Consider the following 22209-nt stretch of genomic DNA (forward strand, 5'->3'; position numbering starts at 1 on the left):
TAACATCAGTTACAATATTTCCTCTTTTAGTTCTGATTTATTTATTTATTTGAGTCTTCTCTCTTTTTTTCTTAGTCCAGCTAAGGGTTTGTCAATTTTGTCTATCTTTTCAAAACACCAACTCTTGGTTTCACTGATTTTTTTTCTATTGTTTTTCTATTCTCTATTTTATTTATTTCTGTTATAATTTTTGTTATTTCCTTTTTCTAATTTAAGCTTAGTTTGTGCTTTCTCTGTCTCTTTGAGGGATAAAGTTACATTGCTTATTTGAGATATCTCTCCTTTTTTTTAATGTAGGCACCTATTGTTATAAACTTCTCTCTTAGTACTGCCTGATAATTTTTGAGGAGGGGAAAGAAAAAGCCTAAGAACAGTTACTTTCCCTCATTGTATTGTCAAGAAGCTGCTCTTATCTTTCAAAATAAGTGCGAATGACAACACACATTGAGTTTGCTTTCTAGTACTTTCTATGTGTTTATACAAGAAAAGTGCATTTTCCCAACTGCATGACAGCAAACTCAGAAAGCAAACAATTTAATTAATATTTACTGGCATCCACTGTGGGCCTATTACTGTGGTAGGCCTTGGAAATACAAAGCCGATAAAGTAAAAACCCTGCTCTCGAAGGTCTGCAAGTGAGAGATAGAAGAAAGAAATTAAATATAACAAAATGCTACATTCACCACACTGACAATTTTATAAGGAAATCCCTTTTCAAATTATGTACTTCAAGTGATTTGTATTTAATTTTGTTCATAAAATACTACAGGTAAGCATCAGTAAGATGAAATATGTCCCGAGTATTCACATAGCTAAATACATTATTTATTTATAATAGAATAATAATAAATAAAAAATATTTTATTTATATATACTTATATATTTATTACATTTATTTATATATTATGTATTATTTTGTTTTATTATGTATATTTTATTTATATTACATGGGTAGAATGTGTAAATCATCTATTTGCTTATATTCTGAATGGCTGTGCTTTGTCTCTAGGGAGTAGAATTATTTATCTCTCTTTAATATATGTGTGATATTGTGATTTATAGTAAGAAATATATATCCAAAAAAAGAAATATATATTTGGTCTTAGTCCCCAGTTTCTGACAAAGAGCTCTTAAAACATCGGGTTTTAAGTGAAGAGAACAACAAAGATGTCTTTTGTTATGTTAATGAGGTGAACTTTGAACCTCAGCTAGAGATGCGGGCTGGTTGCCAGGAGAACCAACCTCTTGATTATGGAGGGTTGGAACTTTCAGTCCCTCCGTCCTGTCCTCCTGAGAGGGGAGAGGAGCTAGAGACTGAGTTCAATCACCAATGGCCGATGATTTAATTACTCATGCCTCTGTAATGAAGCCTCCATAAAAACCCAAAAGGACAGGATTGAGAGAGCTTCCCAGGTGGTGAGCACCTGGAGATTTAGGGAGAGCCGGGTGCTCTGAGAGGGCATGGGAGCTCAAGCCCTTTCCCCATGCCTTGCCCTGTGCATCTCTTCCACTTGGATGTTCCTGAGATATATCCCCTTATAAGAAACTAGTAATCTAGTAAGTAAATGTTTCTCTGAGTTCTGTGAGCTGCTCTAGCAAAGTCATTGAACCCTAGAAAAGGTTTGTTGGAACCTCCAATCTGTAACCCATTGGTCAGAAGCACAGGTGACAACCTATACTTGCAAGTAGCATCTGAAGTTGGGGGCTGGGAGGGGGCAATGATGTAGTATCTGGCTCTATCTCCAGGTAGAAAGTATCAGCATTAAGTTCAATTATAAGACACACATCTGGCGTTGGAGATGACTTGATGGTGTGAGGAAATCCCCACTCACACACTGGAATTGGGGGCAGAATTGTCACTGTGCATAACGGGAACCAGATAATTTAGAGGGTATGCATTTTTAGGATCGGGAAGGGTGCGTCTTACACATGAGCAGAAATTTCAGTGAGTGCCAGGATAAAGGAAAGCAGATGATGGTGTGGAATCAACAAGGAAGGGCACTGGTGGGGCTGTATCAGGGAAGCCTGCCCATGGACTTGATGAACTAGGTCTGAAGGACAAGCAGGAGATGCTCAAGAGAATAATGGCTCAGGATGGGAAGCAGTGGGAGAGAGGCAGAGGCCTGGGAATGAGGAGAAAGCATTTGTAAATCACCTGGAAGGTGGAATACAAAAGAGGAGGGTGACGGGAAAGCTGTGTAAGGAGGTGGAGGGCAGATCTTGACACATCTGAGGCAGGATGCTAAGGAGGCTGGATTATCCTGCAGGAGGTGAGGCGCCCTTGGAGAACTTTCAGCGGGGAAGTTAAGGTATCAGGGCTGTGTTCCTAGAAACAAGTCCAATTAGCAGCTATTTATCCAAGAGTCCAGACAGGAGCTGATGTCAGCCCGAACTACAGTTAAGGCATTGGAGAGAAGGAGGAGACAAGGTCAAGAGATATTAAAATTCAATTGGTTGACTTACATTTCAACACTTTGTGGAGTCAGGATGACAAAAGGGAGGTGCAGCCTGCTGAGAGGTCATTCAGTCTGGTCCTGGGGCAGAGTGACCAGGGCAGCAAAGTGCTTCCTCACACATACTAGATGCTCATAGAGATTGGGTGCTACTAAAATGAAGATTCTGGGCCAGGAAACTCAATGTGTCATCTCACAACTTAACCAAGAAATATCACTGGGAAAATAAGAGAGAAGTTGGCAGTGGTCAAGGCGAGGGCAGTTGGGTTGACTCCGATGTGGCAGCAGCAGTTAGTGCGGAAGACGTGAGATTGTCGTAGGTACCAGTCCCCTGTAATGTTTCTTCTGATTTGGCAGCCTATGATCAATATCGTATTAGTGTCTGCTGCACTTTACCAACAAGATTAATTCCAGCACGGCCTTAGTTTAGTCATAACATAGAAGTCAAACATTCCAGTTCACCTAATAAAATCTTTCATAGCTAGTTTGAGTAAGGCAAAGACTGCTAGTGATTTCATGACTTGAAATTACTTAATGTATCAGAAATGTTCCATCAATTACTTATAGCACATTGTATCCAATTTCACATGTAAATTTAGTCTGGTGTTAACGATATGGAACCATGCATAATGTCGCTATTGTAATACGTAATATTCATCACAGTAATTGTGATGAATGCTGATTATAATTTAGGAAATTAGTTATAATGGTTATATACTATAAGCATGTTGGTAAAAAAATTGTTTTCTTTAAAGACAAACCAATGGTTAAATTAATAAATGTTAAATCAAAATCAAATTTAAAACTAAATTATTGTAGTTATGTTTCTAAATTGATTACCTACCTGAAAAGTCTCTAGAAAACAGAAATGATTAGGCAATGAACATATTTGGGGTAACAATAGCATCTTGGGAGGTACAGCAGAGACCATCCTGATTCTGAGATAAAGGGAAATGGAAGTTTCCTACTTAATTTGCTTAATTCCAAAGGGTAGAGTGAGTAAGACAGGAGGGGCCCTGGATCCAGATATGACGATCTAAAACCCCTTCACCACCAAGTGGCTGTGAGACCCTGGGCTGAGTAGTTCAGTCCTCTGGGCTTAGTGTTCATCTCTGCGAATCATCAGCAAGCAAAGCTACTTCACAGGGTAAAGGAAGGATGACAAAGTGATGTCAGTTAGGGGCTTGGCTGAGTACCTAGCACCAAATGTGTCCTCAGTATTTATTAGATGTTAACCACAGTGGTTTCTACAAGGGAGATTTTTCTAATGAAGCCAGTTAAGAATGACATTGGTCATTTTATTACATAGTGATCTCATAACTGAAAACATTCAAGCACAGGCCAGATGATTGCTCTGTCTGTGATGCTGTGAAAGATTGTTCTGCATCTGATTATAAAACAAGCACTTAATGTGTGTCAATCACTGTACTAAGTGTGTAAAAATAACATTAACAATAGTAATAGCTACACACAGTAATACCAGCTGACCCTTGTTTAGCACTCATTATGAGTCAGGCATTGGGCTGAATGAATTACATATAGTAACTTGTCATTTTAGCAAATGAGGAAAGAGATTCACAGAGAAGTTAAGCAACCTGCCCAAGGTCACACAGCTAGAAAGTAGGAGAGCCAGGATTCAAACCCAAGCAGTCTGGCCCAGAATGCACCTCTTAGCAACTGTGCTATCCTGCCGGTGAGGAATATGTAGGTCCCCAGTCCCTCATCTGAAATCCTTGGTGCCAGCTGAGTTTCATTCAGAGTCTTGCAGATTTTAGAAACGTAATGCTGTGCCTATACTCTATATTATTTAATGTCTCCTGCAGGGTCTGCAGTATGCTATAATCAAGGGTGTAACATTTGTTCAGTAAAACTATGATAAACAATAAATATGGCAGAGAGTGCTACTGATCCAATGTCCATGTGCTGCGCTCTATGATCACATGATTAGGCCGTATTCCCAGCCTCTCCTGCAGCTAGGTGGGACCAGGACTGAGTTTTGACCCCTGGGAGATTAGTGGAAGTGACCACACTCCTTCCTCTCTCTTCCCATCTATGGAGACTGTGAGGTTACATATTTCAGTTTGCCTTCCAGCAAAGTAGGAGGAGGCTGGATCTCTGAATGACTGCATGGAACAGAACCCCATCCCCACTCGTATTTCACTGTATGTGAGTGGTAAATAAGCTTATACTGTGTCAAGCTACTATGACTTGGAAGTATTAAAATAGCTTTTGATGTCTTCTGATTAATGTGATCGATGGATAGATAACGGATAGTAGATGATAAAGGATAGAGATGATAGATGACAGATGATAGATAGATAGATGATAGATAGATAGATAGATGATAGATAGATAGATAGATAGATAGATAGATAGATAGATAGATGATAGATGATAGATAGATAGATAATTAGAATACTTTCATGCCATTTCAGTTCAGGTTTTGGCATCAGATGAGTTTTGGCACCAAAATTCACCACCTCCCCTGTCTTCCTGGTAAAGGTTTTTCTATTTCAGTTTACAAAAGAAGTTTTGGATGGGGGTGGTAAGTTGCAGATAAAAAATAAAGGACCTGTATTACTTGCCACATGTTAGCCATGAGGAATTACAAACTTAGAGAGGTTAAGTGACTTGTCCAAAGTCATATAGTTAGTAAATGGCAGAACCAGGATTGAACCCCAGCTCTACCTAAGTCTCTAAAACCTATTGGTTTTAACCAAGGGTCATCAAACTTTTCTGTAAAGGACCAAACTGTAAATATTTTTGGCTTTGCAGGCCATACTTCATTCTACCAACTCAGTTCTGCTCTTGTAGACAAAAGCAACCACAGACAAATCCGAAATAAGTGACCATGGCTGTGTTTCAATAAAGCTTTATTAACAAAAACACATGGTGGGCTGTATTTGAGCCCTGGACCATAGTTTTCCAACCCCCACTCTTAACCCTCACAATAGATTGCCTCCTGCAGAGGGAGATACTGAGGCACTATGTTTGCTGGAAGACATCTGAGATGGTCTTCTATGATTTGATTACTGAGTATTATCACCAATGTTTACAATCACCACTCAGTAATTCATCCCATGCACTGATTACTGAATGACACAATTGTTGACTGCAAAAGCAACCCTGAACCTTTACCACTATTTCAACAGTTACCTTTTCTAGAATATTACCACCATCAGGGCAGTGCACTCCTCTGAGCACATCCCTAATGGCAAGTTTACTTGAACTATTGAGTCTGAAAATGTATTTTTCCTTTGGAACAATTCTGGAATAGCTATGCCTGCTTACTGCAGGTAACTGATGATTGACAGCAGGACTGCCGCAGTCCAGAGCTTCAAGAAAACACCATTCACTGACAATTCAATTATGACAGAATAAAATGTGAGTGGTACCCCTGGAGGCATTATAAACCCCCCAAAATAATCCCTTTGTCATTCACAGTGATGAGAAAAAAATGTGTTTTTTCTCCCCAAATATCAATTATGGTTACAGGAAAACTTTCCTTCTAGGATGAGTCATTTTTGTCAAGTGAAATAGCTATTTTCTCTTGAGATGTCAGGCATCAAGGGGAATTATTTAGGCAATGTTACCAATAGGTATAGAATTCCATTTTATTAGATTTATTAAATCATTAAGTTTTATTATTATATCTCTCAACACACACACACACACACACACACACACACACACACACACACACACACTTACACATTCTGTCCACATAATTCTCCTCTTCTTTTCTAGTGCCCATTCCAGGAGCTTTGCTCTTTGGCGAAGTAAAGGGAAAGGTAGCTGAAAGGTCCTTTCATTTTGTTCCTTCATTTAACAAATATTTTTTGGACTTCCCTGGTGGGCCAGTGGTTAAGACAATGTGCTTCCACTGCGGGGGTGAGGTTTCGATCCCTGGTCTGGGAACTAAGATCCCATATGTGGCATGGGGCGGCAAAAAATAAATTAAAAAAAAAATATGTATATATATATATATATATATACACATATATATACTTTCAAGGTGCTGGGGATACAACAGTGAACAAAAGACACAAATTTTTGTCCTTATGGAGCTGACATTCCCCCATTTTCATGACTAATTTTTGTAGAATCCAACAATTCTTGCCATAAAGGTTCTTCAACCTGGGCCTCACCCATGCATTTCTGTCGATTCCCAAGGACTGTGGCCGTGCTGCATGTGTCCTAGCTTTTGCTTGTCACCCTGTCCTTCTGGCCTGCTCCCTCCTTATAGTCTTGCTATGGGGTATCCAGCTCCTCCAGCCATGGCTGCCCTTGCCCAAATTCCTGTGGCCCCCCAAGGGCAAGTTCTTTGAATCCCTCTTATCATACACTGAAATGTTTAATGAAAGTTGGGTTAGCAGAAGATTATTACAAGAGAGACAAGAGAAAAAGCATCCAATAAATATCTCTATCTGCTTCAACAGTCTGAAGGTCAGGTCCCTCTTTTTTTAAATCATCTTTTAAATAAACTTTTTATTTTAGACCAGTTTTACATTTACAGAAAAACTGCAAAGATAGTACAGAGAGTTCCCGTACACCTCGCACCCAGTTTCCTGTTATTCACATCATGCATTAATATGGTAAACTTGTTATAATTAATGAACTAATGTTGATACACTGTTATTAACTAAAGTCCATGCTTTATTCTGATTTTCTTAGTTTTTACCAAAAGCCTTTCTTCTGTTCCAGAATTCTATGTAGGATCTTACATTACATTCACTCACCATGTCTCCTTAAGCTCCTTTTGGCTGTGACAGTTTCTCAAATTGTCCTTGTTTTGATAACCTTGACAGTTTTGAGGAGTTTTGGTCAGGTGTTTTGCAGAATGTCCCTCAGTTGGGATTTGTTTGATGTGTTTTCTCATGATTGAAATTGGGATATGTGTTTTGAGGAGGAAGACCACAGAGGTAAGGTGCCGTTTTTTATTATGTAACAAGAGTCCATAGTATCAACGTGATTTTTTTTTTTTTTTTTTTATGGCTGTTTTGGGTCTTCGTTTCTGTGCCAGGGCTTTTTCTAGTTGCGGCAAGTGGGGGCCACTCTTCATCGCAGTGCGCGGGCCTCTCACTGTCGCGGCCTCTCTTGTTGCGGAGCACAGGCTCCAGACGCGCAGGCTCAATAATTGTGGCTCACGGACCTAGTTGCTCCACGGCATGTGGGATCTTCCCAGACCAGGGCTCGAACCCGTGTTCCCTGCATTGGCAGGCAGATTCTCAACCACTGCGCCACCAGGGAAGCCCTCAACATGATTTATGACCGTTTGATGTAAACCTTGATCACCTGGTTGAAGCAGTGCTGGTAATTTCTTTACTGTAAAGTTGCTCTTTTATCCCTCTTTCCAAACCATTCTCTTTGGAAGGAAGTTGTGCACACATCACACGTACAGACTGGGAGTTATGCGCCATCTCCGTAAGGGTAGAGTATACATAGAGTTTATTTGGAATTCTTCTCTTCCAAAGAAGAGAAGGATTTGTCTCTTCTCCTCCATTTATGAATGTATTCCACCAGTGATTCATATCGGTGTGGACTAACAGACATATATTTTATACTTGAGTTATAGTTCAGTATCTTATCTTTTTGCTTAAATTGTTCCAGCTGGGCCACTGGAAGCTCTTTCAGTTGGCTTCAACATGGCCCCATCATTGTGGTTGTTTATTTTTTTGTTTTGTTTTGTTTTGTTTCTTTCTTTGCTTGTTCCTTACTTTTGGGCACCACAAGATGCTCCAGCCTCATCTGCTATTTTTTCTGACCCGGTTCTAGAATTTTTCAGTCTCCTCTTTTAACACTCCAATCTCCAAGGAGGTGCCAGAAATCTCTTCTCATCTGAAAGAGCACACGCTTGTGAGTTAGACTGCTCAATCCAAACTCTACCACTTCTAGCTGGGATACCTGGGGCAGGTTCCTCAATCTCTCTGCGCTTGAATTTCCTCAATGTAAAATTGAAATAATAAGGATAGATACCTCACAAGCTTGTTGTCAGATTAAATGATGAATCTAAAGAGTTTAGAAAATGGTCTGGCACAATTAATATGCTCAGTAATGTTAGTGATCATGTATAACAACTGGTCAGTCTCAGAGAACTGATATCAATTTCTCTCTGTCTCTGTCTCTCTCTCTCTTGCTCACTCTCTTTTTCTCTGTTTCCTGGGCATCTAACTGTTGGGATTCTTCTTCAGCTGATCTTAACTTATCCTGTTCCTAGTCACACATGTATTCACATACTGACTCACTTTCCCTTTTTTAAAAGCTAAGGCCATTTTCTAATTCATTTATGCACATCATTACATGGCAAGAATTATGAATTCCTGGTACCTCCAAATGTTCTACAAATGTTACTAGTAAAATTGCAATCACTGTGAGTCACTGTTTCATATCACCCTACAATTATGTTCTACAGTATCAGAAAAAAGAGATGTAGCATTTGTTTATATCATACTTTTCTGTGTAAGCACAGCCCATTGCTTCAGTTCTAGACAAAATGAGAGCCTGGGCTTTGAGTCAGAGTTCTGGGTTCAGTTTCCAGCTCTAATTCTCACTGGCTGCATCCCTTGCCTCAGTCATGTATTTTCTCTGAGCCTCCATCTTTAATATAAGGACGACAATACCTATTCGCTATGGTTGTGAGGCTGACATAAAGTAATGCACAGAAATTGCCTAATACCAAGCCCCACACACTTATCGATAAACTGTCCTCATTACTACTAATAAATTTCAGTGTTCCCAGAGCCCTTTAACCCAGGAATTCCACATCTTTCCTTAGGAAATAAGTCAGAATGATGGGAAATAGTTGGAGAAAAATATTTACTATAGCATCATGTACAATAAAGAAAAATTTAAATTAATACACATATATACCAATAAGAAAGAATGGTTAAATAAATTACAATATATTCATAAGACAAAGCAGTGTTTCACACTCGAGATTGCAATGATTAGCAGGTGGTAAAATTGATTTAGACATTAATGACAAGAGTACTAAAAAATTAATAGAAATGGAAATAGACTAATAACTTTAGTTTCTGGTGTATGATTTTGTGTGTGTGTGTATGTATGTGTACGTGCTTAAGTACTAGGCTGTCATTTAAATTGTAATTCTTATTGTGGTTTGGGGTCCAAAGTGTCCAAAATTCATTGTGCTAGTATTATTAGATTAGACCATATGAAACTACCATATGAAATTCTTGGCAAATATGATAAAAAATATGGTCAATTTCATACGGTTAAACCTACTTTGTAGTTATTTAAATGATGTCACAGTGAATCATCAGTGATATTGGAAAATGCTTGTAATTTAAGTGAAATAAACAGAATTTTATATATAATATATGGCTTGTACTATAAGTATATGCCAAAGTATGCATTAAAAAAGAGTGGGAATATTCAATGTGAACAGGTGATAGGATTATGTGTGATTGCAATTTTCTTCTATAGTTTTCTGTATTTTTTACATAAATCAAGCATGATATTTACATATACATTTATTATATATTTATATTTGTGATTTTTGTTTAAAACTTATTTAATTTTTAATGGCCTTCAGGGAGATCAAACCACTTTCCTCTAACTTAATGTGGCTGTTTTCATCTTTTAAGATATTAAATTACCTAACTAGAATTGTATATCAATCAAGGTAAGTATTTTATCTCTTTCACCTGACAAAATTAGGCTACAAATCTTGGGAAATATACATTTTTATTTTTTAGACATGTTGATATCTTTTATTAGTTCCAAACAAAAGCAAACTTTAGGTAGTACCTGAAATTGTATCCTTCAACCACTATGGAGGTTTAACTCCAGTCAAGGGAGGTCATATCAGAGAAGATAAACAACTTTAAAACTTTTCCTAAAAATGTAAAAGCAAGCATAAAGTAAGAAATATACTAAACACATGTATGCCTTTCCAGGCCTTACCTGGGTCCAGTCATGTATACCATCTAGATGGTCTCAATAACACATGCTCTCTCAAGGCTGGGTCTTTGATGCAGCTCCTAGTGTGGGAATGGTGGGCAGAATGTATGTAACCAGCACTAAGGCACCAATTAAAGGTTTGGTCGATAAATAGAGCTAACTATAGAACAAGACTAGGTTATTATAGGGTCATATCTCTATGCCTTTTTCATTCTATTGCCTTTATCCTAAGATATTAGAAACCAGAATTCAGTACCAATCCCCATCTATCATTTTTGTACATTAGGGAACAGATGTAACCTTTCACAGACAAAAGTAAGGTGATTGTGAAAAGTACTCTTGAGAGTTGTTTGGTTTTTTTTTAGTCTTGTAACTCCTGCTTGACAGATTTCAATGACCATTCAGAAAAGCATGGAGTAAGAATAGTACAAGATACCTTGAGTCTTTCATTTGCCTTTTGCACAAATAGTTATTTCCTGTTCTGAAATAACTGTTTATTGATATCATCCTGCAAGATGGTATATTAAAAGAGAGAGGGGTGTTCAAGGTTCATAGCTATCTTTCAGTGTATGCAGTTTCAGGATACATAGTATTTAAGAGAAAGATGGGAATTAGATGTCAGCTTGTGACTCAGGGTACTTTTGTTCACAAATAATAGAAAATCATACACTAACAAAAACAATATTAACTGTATTGGCTCATAAGAGTAAGAAGTCCAGAGATAGGTCTGGCTGCAACCTAAGGGTGGGCTCCCTCGTGGTTACAAGAAGATGCCAGCAGCTCCTGAGCTCCAGGCTTGATTTTTCCCCAGGCAGGAAAGAAAAAGCATCTCTGTCATACCCCTTCCTAGCAGAAGTCCTGAAAATCACTTATGTAGACTGGGTTCAGTTACAGGCCAACCACAGATCCAATTGCCTTGACCAAAGGAATAAAATGTGCTTCCTGGTTTTGCCCAGGGCATAGCTCCATCACTAGAGCCACAGATGGAGTGCGCTTCCACAGAATTGGATGGAGCACCAAACGGAAAGAGGGGCCAACTAGGGAGGCAAACAACAAAAGTCCACACACGACTTTAAATCTCTCATTGTTGCTCTGGCCTGTTCTGCTTGGTGATGGGGCCAGTGCCAGTGATGATTCTTGCAGGCCAGTGGTTCTCGAAGTGTGATCCCTGGACCAGCAGTATCAGCGTCTCCTTGGAATTGATTAGAAATGTAAATTCTTGGGCCACACCCCAGACCTAATGAATCAGACACTCTGGCGTGGGACCCAGCAAGCTGTTTCAGCAAGCCCTCCAGGTGATTCTGCAAGCTACAATTTGAAAACCAATGCTCTAAGCATGTGTCCAGCCTCTCTTTTCAGCTAAAGGCATATAACTATTACTTTGTGATTTGAAGTGACAGGTAAGGATTATATTGATAACCATCCACCTCATCTGACTTTTCAAAATTGTCCAGCAATCTTTCTCTGGTAAGCCTACCTTCCCATGCTCTGCAGTAACGATTTTATACCTTCCAAAAAAGCCAAAGCTTATATAGTTTGCAAGTTGTATACTACACAACTCCAAGGAGGGTCATTACCTCTTAATTAATTACAGTATATTATATACTACAGGTTTAAATATATTACAACCATTTTCCAGCAGATGGCAGAAAAATATTTTGAGGGAGCTGCAGCTTCCTGTAATTTGCACAAGTCCAGGAGCAGAGCTGCCTCCTTCTCTCTCCTCAAACCTTCAGTTCTTATCCTTTCCACCATGTCCTTCACTCACAAGCAGACAACACCCATTAAATGTCTCAGATGAGGACTCGTTCATCTTCCCACCTCTTCTCAGCTGTGGGCATCTGCATGGTGTTCTCCTTCTTCCTTCTGTATTAGCTGAGGAAATGTGCCTCCTCCCTTCCCAGGGCAGACCATCTCCATCTCTTCCACCATCGCAGGAGTAGTCCATTTATGTCTCTGTCTCTGTCTCTCTCTGTCTTTCTCTCTCTCTCACACATACACACATCTTTAGTATTTTCCTCTTTTTAGATTCGTCCCTTCAGTGCCCAAAGTGCTCATCTTCAAAAGTCTCTTCTGTGATCCTGTCCTCCTCTTCAGATATAGTCCTGTCCCTCTGTCTTCATATGCAGCCATGGCTGGTGAATTTTCTAACAGTCTCTATCACTCTTTGCTCCTTCCCCTCCACTGAAACTTGTCTCTTTAGTCACTGGTGACCTCCATGTTGCTGACTCAGTAAGCTCTTTTCATTCCCCAGCAGATTGGTATCAAGATGAACCATCCTTTCCCAGTGTAATGCTTTCTTCTCTTGACCTCTCTTACCTCCTGAGAAACTTATTTTCAAGATTTGTTGCCTGCGTCTCTTCTTTTCTCTGCCTACTAAGGAATTCTTATGGCCTCCTTTATAACAGCAACAGAAGGATTAAAATACCTAGAAATAAATATGACTAAGAAATGTGAAAGAACAACTTGGAAAAAACAAAAGGCCTTAAGATGTATTAGAGTTTGGTGTGCTGAATAAAGACCCACCAAAAATGTCCACATCTTAATGTCCGGACGTAGGATGTGTTACCTTTCATGGTAAAGGAGGTTTTTTGCAGGTGTGATTAAGGATCTTGAGATGGGGAGATCATCTTGGATTATCTGGATGGGCCCAATGTAATCCCAAGGGTCCCTGTAAGAGGGAGGCAGGAAGATCAGGGTAGCAAAGAGGAGATACTACAACAGGAGGCTGGAGTACTGTGTTTTGAAGATGGAGGAAGGGGCCACGAGCCAATCAATGCAAGTGGCCTCTAGAAGCTGAAAAAAGCAAGAGAACAAATTCTATCCCTAGATCCACTGGGGAGACTGCAGCTCTGCCTCCAACTTGATTTCAGCCCAGTAAAACCCATTTCAGACTTCTGATTTCCAGATCTGTAGGATAATAAACAAGTATTATTTTAATGCTCCAAATTTGTGGTAATTTGTTACAGCAGCAAGAGGAAACTAATATACTCAGTGACAAAAATGACCTGGACAAGGGAAAGGTTTCTTATTGTCTTGAATAGGAAGACTCATCAACATGTAGTTGTCAGTTCTGCCCAAGTTGATCTATAAATTTACCTCCAGCTCAATAAACATCCCAATAGGGGTCAGGTGGAATATTTAAATAAGGAAAAGTGGAAAGAAAATAGCTGAAAAAGAAGGATTAAGAGGAAATAGCCCTTACAGCTATTAAAATTACTAAAATGTTTTAATAACTGAAACAATGTAGTAGAGGTACTTAGATAAACAGATATACTATGAAATAAAATATAAATTCCAGAAATACAAACACATAAAAGAATTAAGGATATGATAAATCTTGCATCTCAAATCAGTGGGTAACAAATAATATTGTGAAACCAGACAGCTATCTAAAAACATTGGGTAAATTCCAAATGGAATAAAGATTTAAATGTAAAAAAGTAAATCTTGAAAGTACTAGAACAAAAACATGGGAGTATACTTTTATAACTTCAGAATGGGAGAGGTCTTTTCAATATGACAGAAACCAAAAAATATAAAGTAAAAGGCTGACAAATTCTAGAATATAAAAATAAAAAGATGCCTACTTTACAAAAATCAACATAATAAAAATTGAAAGAAATGATAAACTGGGAAGCAATACTTGAAGATATATCCCAGACAAGGGCTAATTTCACTAATATGTGAAGAGTTTCTATAAATCAAGACATTTGGAAAAAATGCTCAAATTTATTCATAATAAATACAAATTTTAAGTAATCTGAGAAAGAAATATTAACCTTTAAGATTGAAAAAGATAAAAAATTTGATAGCATACAGTACTGACAAGCTATACTATTCTCATATACAGATTTTGAGAGGGAAATTTGGGGGGAAATTTGAAAATAACTATAAAATTTACCAATGTTCAAATCCTTTGACCCAGCAATTCCACTTCTAGGAACTCATACTGCAGATATACTTGTTCAAAATGTAAGTTATGTATGCATAAGGTCACTCTTTGTGGCTTTGTTTTTAATAAGATTGGAAATCTTTAAATATTCATCAATGAGAGATTGGTTAAATAAACTACGATACATTCATACACATGCAACAGTGAAAAAGATTGGAATTATTTCCAAGATTTATTGCTAAGTTAAAAATAAAATAAAGTACAGAACAGCCTGTAAGACTATCATTTGTGTAAATAAATATGCCTTACACTTGTATATGCACAAAAATTCTTTGGAAGTGAATACAAGAAGCTACTAATGCCAGTTGTCTAGGGGAAAGAAATAGGGTGACTAGGGTCCAAGAATGGGAGGAATACTTTTCATCAATAATCTTATATATTTAAAAATTTTGAACTACATGAATGTCACCCATTTTAAAAAAAAAAAGCATTTAAAGAAATTAAGACAGGAAAACAATTACAAAATGTTGGAATGTAAAAATGTAGAGAGAGAATACAAAGTCACCCAGAGGCCACTTCTGCATTTCCCTTTGTTACAGGGAAGAACAAAATCTGACTACGTGTTGGATCTGTTTCTTTTACTTTAGCCTTTGCTTCCCGTTGCTTTTGTTCACTAAAAGGATACTGTCTATACATAATGGCCTGCCTGGGGAACACTGCCCCCCTGCCTGAATGGTAAACCAAAGTGCCTTTGTTCAGGGAAGCATCCTGACCCTGTCCACCTGTGAATGGCTGGAGAAAAGAAGAAATTAACACATCCCCTCCCTGAGGCTGGCCATTCCAGCTTATTTGCAAGACTTATGGCCTTTTTACTTTGCTTCCTCACCTCCTCCCCCTCTCTGTTCTATAAAAGAAACTGGCATCCAGACCCTGATAAGATGGTCTTTCTGAGACACTATTCTGCCATCTTCTCAGTCTGCCGGCTTTCCAAATAAAGTCATATTCCTTGCCTCAACACCTCATCTCCAGATTTACTGGCCTGTCCTGCAGGGAGCAGAGCGAGCTTGGACTTGGTTACACCTGCTCTTTCATTCTTACCTAACGACAGATTGTCAGTTCTATGAGCTTGGACTTGGTAACACCTTCTGCTCTTTCATTCCTACCTAACGACAGATTGTCAGTTCTATGAGCTTGGACTTGGTAACACCTTCTGCTCTTTCATTCCTACCTAACGACAGATTGTCAGTTCTATGTGAGATCAGAATTCACCATATTGTAATGTTAACCCTGCCTACAGAACAACAAATATATATGAATTTGATCAAGTTAATCTGGTTTGTCTGCGGTTCAATCACAGCAGCCTAACAGTGATACTGACTGAGGTTTCCATTTACTTGGACAAACACATAGCCGATGCCCTTGCCAGACACCGTTATAAACAGCTTAACTCTTTTAATCCTCATAAAAAATTTAAGAAGTAGATACTAACATCTCCCTTCTACAGATATGAAAATAGAGGCAAAAGGATGGTAAGTTGTCTGAGGACAGAGCTATCAGATGAAACAGCTGGAATTTGAATTCAGGCAGCCTGGCTTTCAGCTCCATTCTCTTAACTTCTGCCCCCTTGCATATTATAACTTGATTTCTAAAAGCCTTCAATTGGCCTATATCTTAAGGACAGCCCATATTTCTTGTTAGCAGATCTTGTTCATGGGAAGTGTATTACGTATGTGCTCGTATTTTTAAAGTTACAATGTTATTAGATTATTTTCAGTAAAAGAATTGTGTGCACTTGTAGTGGAAAGTAATACCACTTATACACATGCATCTTGTTGTTTGGGTGTCTGTTCTAACACAATTTCCAGTTCCACAGTAGATTTAAGTCACAGTTTCCAATTAGAAAGTAAGAATATTAAACCTAAGGAGTGGTTTATGGCCACAAAAAATCTCTAGAAAAAAAGATAATCAGGAACACATGGACCATTTTGCTAAATAAATGGTTCAAAATCCAGAGGGTTGTAACCCTTGCTTCCATCATTTGACAGAGAATTTTATTAGAGTTTGTGTTTTACTTTTTTTTTTAGAAATGTCATATCAAATTGTATTTTTATTTTTTTTTTTAGGATTTCATCAAGGGTCTTTCCATTTTGCTCCGGGGGACAGTACAAGAAAAACTCAACTGGGCATTTAATTTGTATGACATAAATAAAGATGGCTACATCACTAAAGAAGTAAGAAATGCCTCACCAACACAGCTAGCCTTCAGACCACTTTCATTTTTTCACTTCAAAGTGTTAAACAATCGCAATTATTATTTTAGAATCACTTTTTCAGGAAGTCTAAAATATTTTCTGTAGTGCTGGGGAAATATTCTGATGAAAAATTTGGAATGCTAGAAATAATTTATGGTTAATCTGCAAAGTAAATATAAAACATAGAAGGATTACATAAAACACAGAAGGATTACATCCTGATTTCCTAATAGCACTTTAATGAATACTGTACATGGAATAAAGATAGAAGTTGGAATCAAATAGGAAGAAAATATATCCACACGTTAGAATATTTGGCCTGTAACCTTTTTTTCTATCATATAATGCGGTCCATATGGAAACAGATGCAATTTTAAAATCGTGTGGATTATGTAGTGACCTGTACTGTGTGGGAAATGACCTGATGTGATAGTGGAGCCCCAAATAAACTCCCAGGTGGGCTATCTAAAAAAGAAGCCTCACAGACCAAATTCAGATGCTCATATCAAACGGTTTAATAAATTAATTTAAAACACAGCAAGAAGCAAGGGGGGAGGGATGCGGTAAGATAACAAATTTAGGATGGAGTGGAGGTAGGGTTGAAAGATCACATTACCTGAATCCTGGATGTGGTTCAGTGTCCATATGTCCTTTCTCTCGCTAGCTTTCCCCCGAGTTGAGTTTTGAGGATTAGGCTCCTCAAACAGAAGGTATCTTGGGCCAATGACATCAACTTGCTGTACTGAAGACACAGGGACAAGTTCACCTGACCACAGTTACAATGTGACAATTAACCTGATCAATGGCCATGGGTTTTATTTGTTGATCAGAGGACACATGGGGCCAGATGGGTCTCACAAATGGGTGGCCGAATTAAGACTTCATGAGTATTAAGTATTCAGGTATATCGAGCATATCTCCTGGATACTTAGTGCCTCTTGTATATTTAGTACACAATAAACATTTAGTACTCAGGTGCCTCCAGGATATTAGGTATCTCTTGGTCCTTTGATCCTTTTCTACCCCTTTCTATGTCTAACATAAACATGCTGTTCTTACCATTTATACCCAACACATCTCATGAATTCTATGTCAAACAAACTTCTATGCTCAAAACATCTTAAAGGGCTTCACGTATGATTTACAAACTATAAGCTGCTTTATCATTTAAAATGGAATTGAATACTCTCAGAAGTAAATATATATTACATCCATATTATCGACTTAATCCATACTCTTCTGTGGAAACTTCGATATGAAGAAAACAAGTGTAAACAATAAATCTGAAGGTCTAGGTTAACTAGATATTATTTTCACTAAGATTGAAAATTACAAATCAAAAACTAGATTTTGTTTTAATTTAAAAAATTAAAATTTCGAAGTGTTTCCAGGGTCATATTTTGACTAATCTACATGTGTGACTTTAGTTAAAGCCATAGTAGGAAAAACACAATGAAAACCCTAAGAGCTTTGAGACTTATCAGTTTTAGTATAATTCTCATGATGTGGAGTTTATTTTATTCTCAATAAACAGAAATTGATAATCAACATACAAAATATATAATAACTCAATAAAACAAAGATAGCAAATTGAAGTCTACGGACGTCCAAACATTAAACCAGAATGTTTCTTTCCTGATCATGTTAGATATATGGGGATTTCATTCATTTTGAAACCAAGATCCGACTTGATTCTTACATTCCGATTCTGCTGCTTTTAAGGCATAAGACCATTGGCTTTTCCTCTGGGACAACCAAGACATTTAATGAAGAATCAAAGAAAAATAAAAAATTTGAAAATGAGTAGGAATAATCTGTCAAAGCTTCTTGGAGTGGTTTATTTTCACATTGCATGCGGCTTCATGTGACTGCCTTTTCCTTTTCAGGAAATGCTTGATATAATGAAAGCGATATATGATATGATGGGTAAATGCACATATCCTGTCCTCAAAGAAGATGCTCCCAGACAACACGTTGAAACATTTTTCCAGGTAGGAATGCAATAGAAGTCAGAGAGGAAGTGAAATTAAGAGCAAATTTCCTGATGTTTGCAAAGCATCATGATGATTCAAAAGAATGTAAAAGGAAAATAATTTTTACTGAAAGAGACCAAACTATAGAATAATTACCATCATACTAATTTAATAATTTTGGTTTTGAATTTATCATAATATTGATAACTCCACTTACTGAACACTCACCATAGCCTGGATAGAACACCAAGCAATTGCCATGTCTCATATGTTTTGGGGTGTTTGTTTTCATTCATTTCTCACAAGTCCCTATGAGGTTATTTATAAATCCTCATTAGCCCCATCTCACAGATGAGAAAATCAAGGCTCTGAAAGTTTCAGCAAGTTGCCGGAAGTCTGTCGTAGCTGGAGGGTAGGATTTTACTAGAACAGAGTGACTCTAGATCTATACCACATTCTATTGAAAAGGCAACAGCCTAAAATCAGTCAGCCACGATTCTTAACACTAAGAAGCTACTAGTTTGTGCTCTGAAGCAGTTCCTCCCCATAAAATAAGCAGCTGGGCTTTCTTTTCATCAGCTTCAGCTTGTTCAGTTCAGTGTGAGGGTATCAAGGGGTAAGTCTGAGCAAATTTTTTCATTCTTTTCTTCCTGAACAGAAAATGGACAAAAATAAAGATGGAGTCGTTACCATAGATGAATTCATCGAAAGTTGCCAAAAAGTAAGTAACGACAGTAAAGGAACTATCCCTTTTGCTTCCTTAACAGCTGAACTTAGTCCTGCCAGCCAGCCACCATGAACTGAGCAAAGTATAAAGATCATATGCCTGAGATCACCACTTCTACATAGCTGAGATGAATAAGCCTACCACTCTGAAAACAATCACCAATTTGCACATTCAGTTCATCAGCATTTATTGTCTATCCCGAGGCAGGCTATGAGGGAAGCCCTGGAGAGATGAAGGTTGCACATGTGTGTTTTTGCTCTTCAGATCCTTTAGAATATTCATCACTGAGGATAAAACATATGTGAGACTTGAATTGTTCTTTCCCCAGAACTAGCATATAACAGGTATCTTGTCAACCATATCCCCCGTAGATTTAGAATTCCAGTACAGCCAAGAGTGTATCACTGGCCAAACTTATATCCGATTTCTAAGAGAAACATCATTGCTTCAATGTATGTGGACAAGAGATGTCTTTGGCTGAACCAGTAACGGTCTTCAGTCACAAAATTAAACAGCAGAAAATTCTCCCTGAGGAAAAGTCCATGTGGTTCTCCACCATCTGGTGGCAGACCAGTATTAGCATACCTAGAATTATTTGACTTGACGTGTGGGTAAAACCACAATTAAGAATTTTTAAAATAATTATAGACACAAAGAAGTTTGCTGGTGCTTTAGTTTTTCTCATTATTTTCAAGTTGATATACTGTCCCTTTCCTGATGCCTGCCTTTTTCTCAACTCACATTTCAATGTGACAGCCTTTGAATGAACTTGGTGATATCAACCTACTTAATGGTGGTATTGTTACTTGGCATCTAATAGTGGAAGTCATCATTAGTTCTGCTACCATTTTCCACTGCCATAAACAGTCACAATCTCCAAGTGCCCCTATCCTGCCCAAAGTCTGTCCCCCTAAGTTTCTAAGGAACATGCTAAACTGCAGACACTGGGCAATGGTTTCTCCCAAACAATCCTTTCTCTGGCACTGAGAGACCATTCATTTTTAAAGGTTCCTAAAGGCCACACAGATTTAGCCCTAACAGACTCAGAAAGAGAGGTGAAATTACTGCAAACCTGTCTCCTAAACCCCAACCTCCAATCTTCATGAAGTTGGCTCTTAGCTCACACACAAACCCTGTATCCTTCCATGTGTATAAGTCTCTGTGATTTGGCGGGTGATTACCTAAAATGCCACAGTTTGCCTTGTTCGCTTTGATTATGCTCTGCGCCTCTCCAGTTTCCATGCTGGCATTCTATTAATAATTTGAGAAATATCCCCTCGTAACACCAAGTCAGAGTTAAATAAAGTGTTTAAAGCCTAGTAGACTCAACAAAACATAAAATGGGCTCTCCATACTTACCTGTGTGGAAAATGGGTAGAAGAGTATTTACATTTGCAGACCCCTAGTATCTGAACATTTGGCATAGGCGTTGGTGGAGGGAGGCAGTACTTAGAGGCCAAACAGTGCACTTGCCTTTGCAGATACGGTGAACTTAATTCCACGTTTTCTCCCTTGCAGGACGAAAACATCATGCGCTCCATGCAGCTCTTCGAAAATGTGATCTAACTTGTCGAATACATCCTCAATCAGACAAATGTGAACGATTCTATCACACAAGTTGGAGCTACCACTTTTAGCATAGATTGCTCAGCTTTACACTGAGGCATATTATGCAAACAAGCTTTGTTTTAATATAAAGCAATCCCCAAAAGATTTGAGTTTTCCACTTATAAATTTGCATCCTTTTCATAATGCCACTGAGTTCATGGGATGTTCTAAGTCATTTCATACCCTGTGAATATTCAAAAGTAATAGGATCTGGCATATAGTTTTATTGATTCTTTAGCCATGGGATTATTGAGGCTTTCACAGTATCGGTGATTTTAAAATATCTGCGTTTTTTGCTATTCATTTGTATGTATTCAGCCCCAGGATTTTAAATGGTTTTCTGAAATACTGGCAAATATCTGCACTTAATTTCCAGATATTAGTTTTCATGTTTGTATGCTGTAATTCCATTTATACTTTAAGTAAACAAAACAAGATTACTACAATTGGAAAAAAACAAACAAACACATAGTCCCAGTTTCTCTGGATTTCCTTCCTTCTGTTAAAGACATTCATTTCCCTGGCATTTTTTTATAACATGAAACAAGTCAGTTTATCACCAGATGTCAGCATATGCCTAATAAAGCTTATTTAATAAGCGTTTCTTAATTTTTCATAATACATATTACAGCCAAGGCCTACATGATGTATGTAATTTTGGATTTGTTCAATCCTACAGGTTGACTATTATGTCACTAAGCGGAAGTCCAAGAAGGTGTGAAACAAAGCGAGGATGTCCACAGGCTTAGCAAAGGGTCAGGACATCCGTCATCCAGTACGTGGCAATGCTTAGCAACAAGTAATCCTTAACTGCATTCAAGGCCTATTCCATCCTCTTTCCCGACTCCCTCATGGCACCTTTACATTACATGCCATTCAGGGACAAAGAAACCTTTGCTACCCTAATGCCTACCAGGAACAAACAGCAAGCAGAATTAACTTTGAAAGGACCAGTGATTCCATTATATCGAGAACTATAATACCAAAATTTAATAGAAAAGGAATATAAGTGCTAAGCAACTCATCTGGATTGTATTATGATTTAGCTCATCATAAAACTCCAATAATTCAGATTATTTTTAATGATCTTAAGCCAAAATTGTAAAGTTGCCACAATATTACTAAAGATACACACACCTTCCCTGTTTTGCAGAAATATCACAGAGACCAAGAGGCTAGAGTAGGAGGAAATTTGCAACTGTCTTTGCAACAATAAATCAGGTATCTATTCTGGTGTAGAGATAGGATGTTGAAAGCTGCCCTGCTATCACCAGTGTAGAAATTAAGAGTAGTACAATACATGTACACTGAACTTGGCCATCACGTGTTTGTGTAAATTCAATGTGCACATTTTGTATTTCAAAAAGAAAAAATAAAA

At 37.9% G+C, this 22209-nt stretch overlaps 1 protein-coding gene across 3 annotated transcripts in view; it reads left to right on the plus strand.

The window, feature by feature from the left end:
- Positions 1-22209, plus strand: part of KCNIP4 (potassium voltage-gated channel interacting protein 4) — a 1194562-nt gene extending 1172353 nt beyond the window's left edge. For all 3 annotated transcript variants that reach the window (XM_036853209.1, XM_036853208.1, XM_036853207.1), the window contains exons 5-8: positions 16395-16502; positions 18410-18514; positions 19155-19217; positions 20742-22209. In XM_036853209.1, coding sequence (XP_036709104.1) covers positions 16395-16502; positions 18410-18514; positions 19155-19217; positions 20742-20789 — 324 coding nt within the window. In that variant the 3' untranslated portion in view covers positions 20790-22209. The remainder of the gene's footprint in view (positions 1-16394; positions 16503-18409; positions 18515-19154; positions 19218-20741) is intronic.

This window comes from Balaenoptera musculus, chromosome 5 (assembly GCF_009873245.2).
Source record: "Balaenoptera musculus isolate JJ_BM4_2016_0621 chromosome 5, mBalMus1.pri.v3, whole genome shotgun sequence".
In the NCBI taxonomy this organism is placed as follows: Eukaryota; Metazoa; Chordata; class Mammalia; order Artiodactyla; family Balaenopteridae; genus Balaenoptera; species Balaenoptera musculus.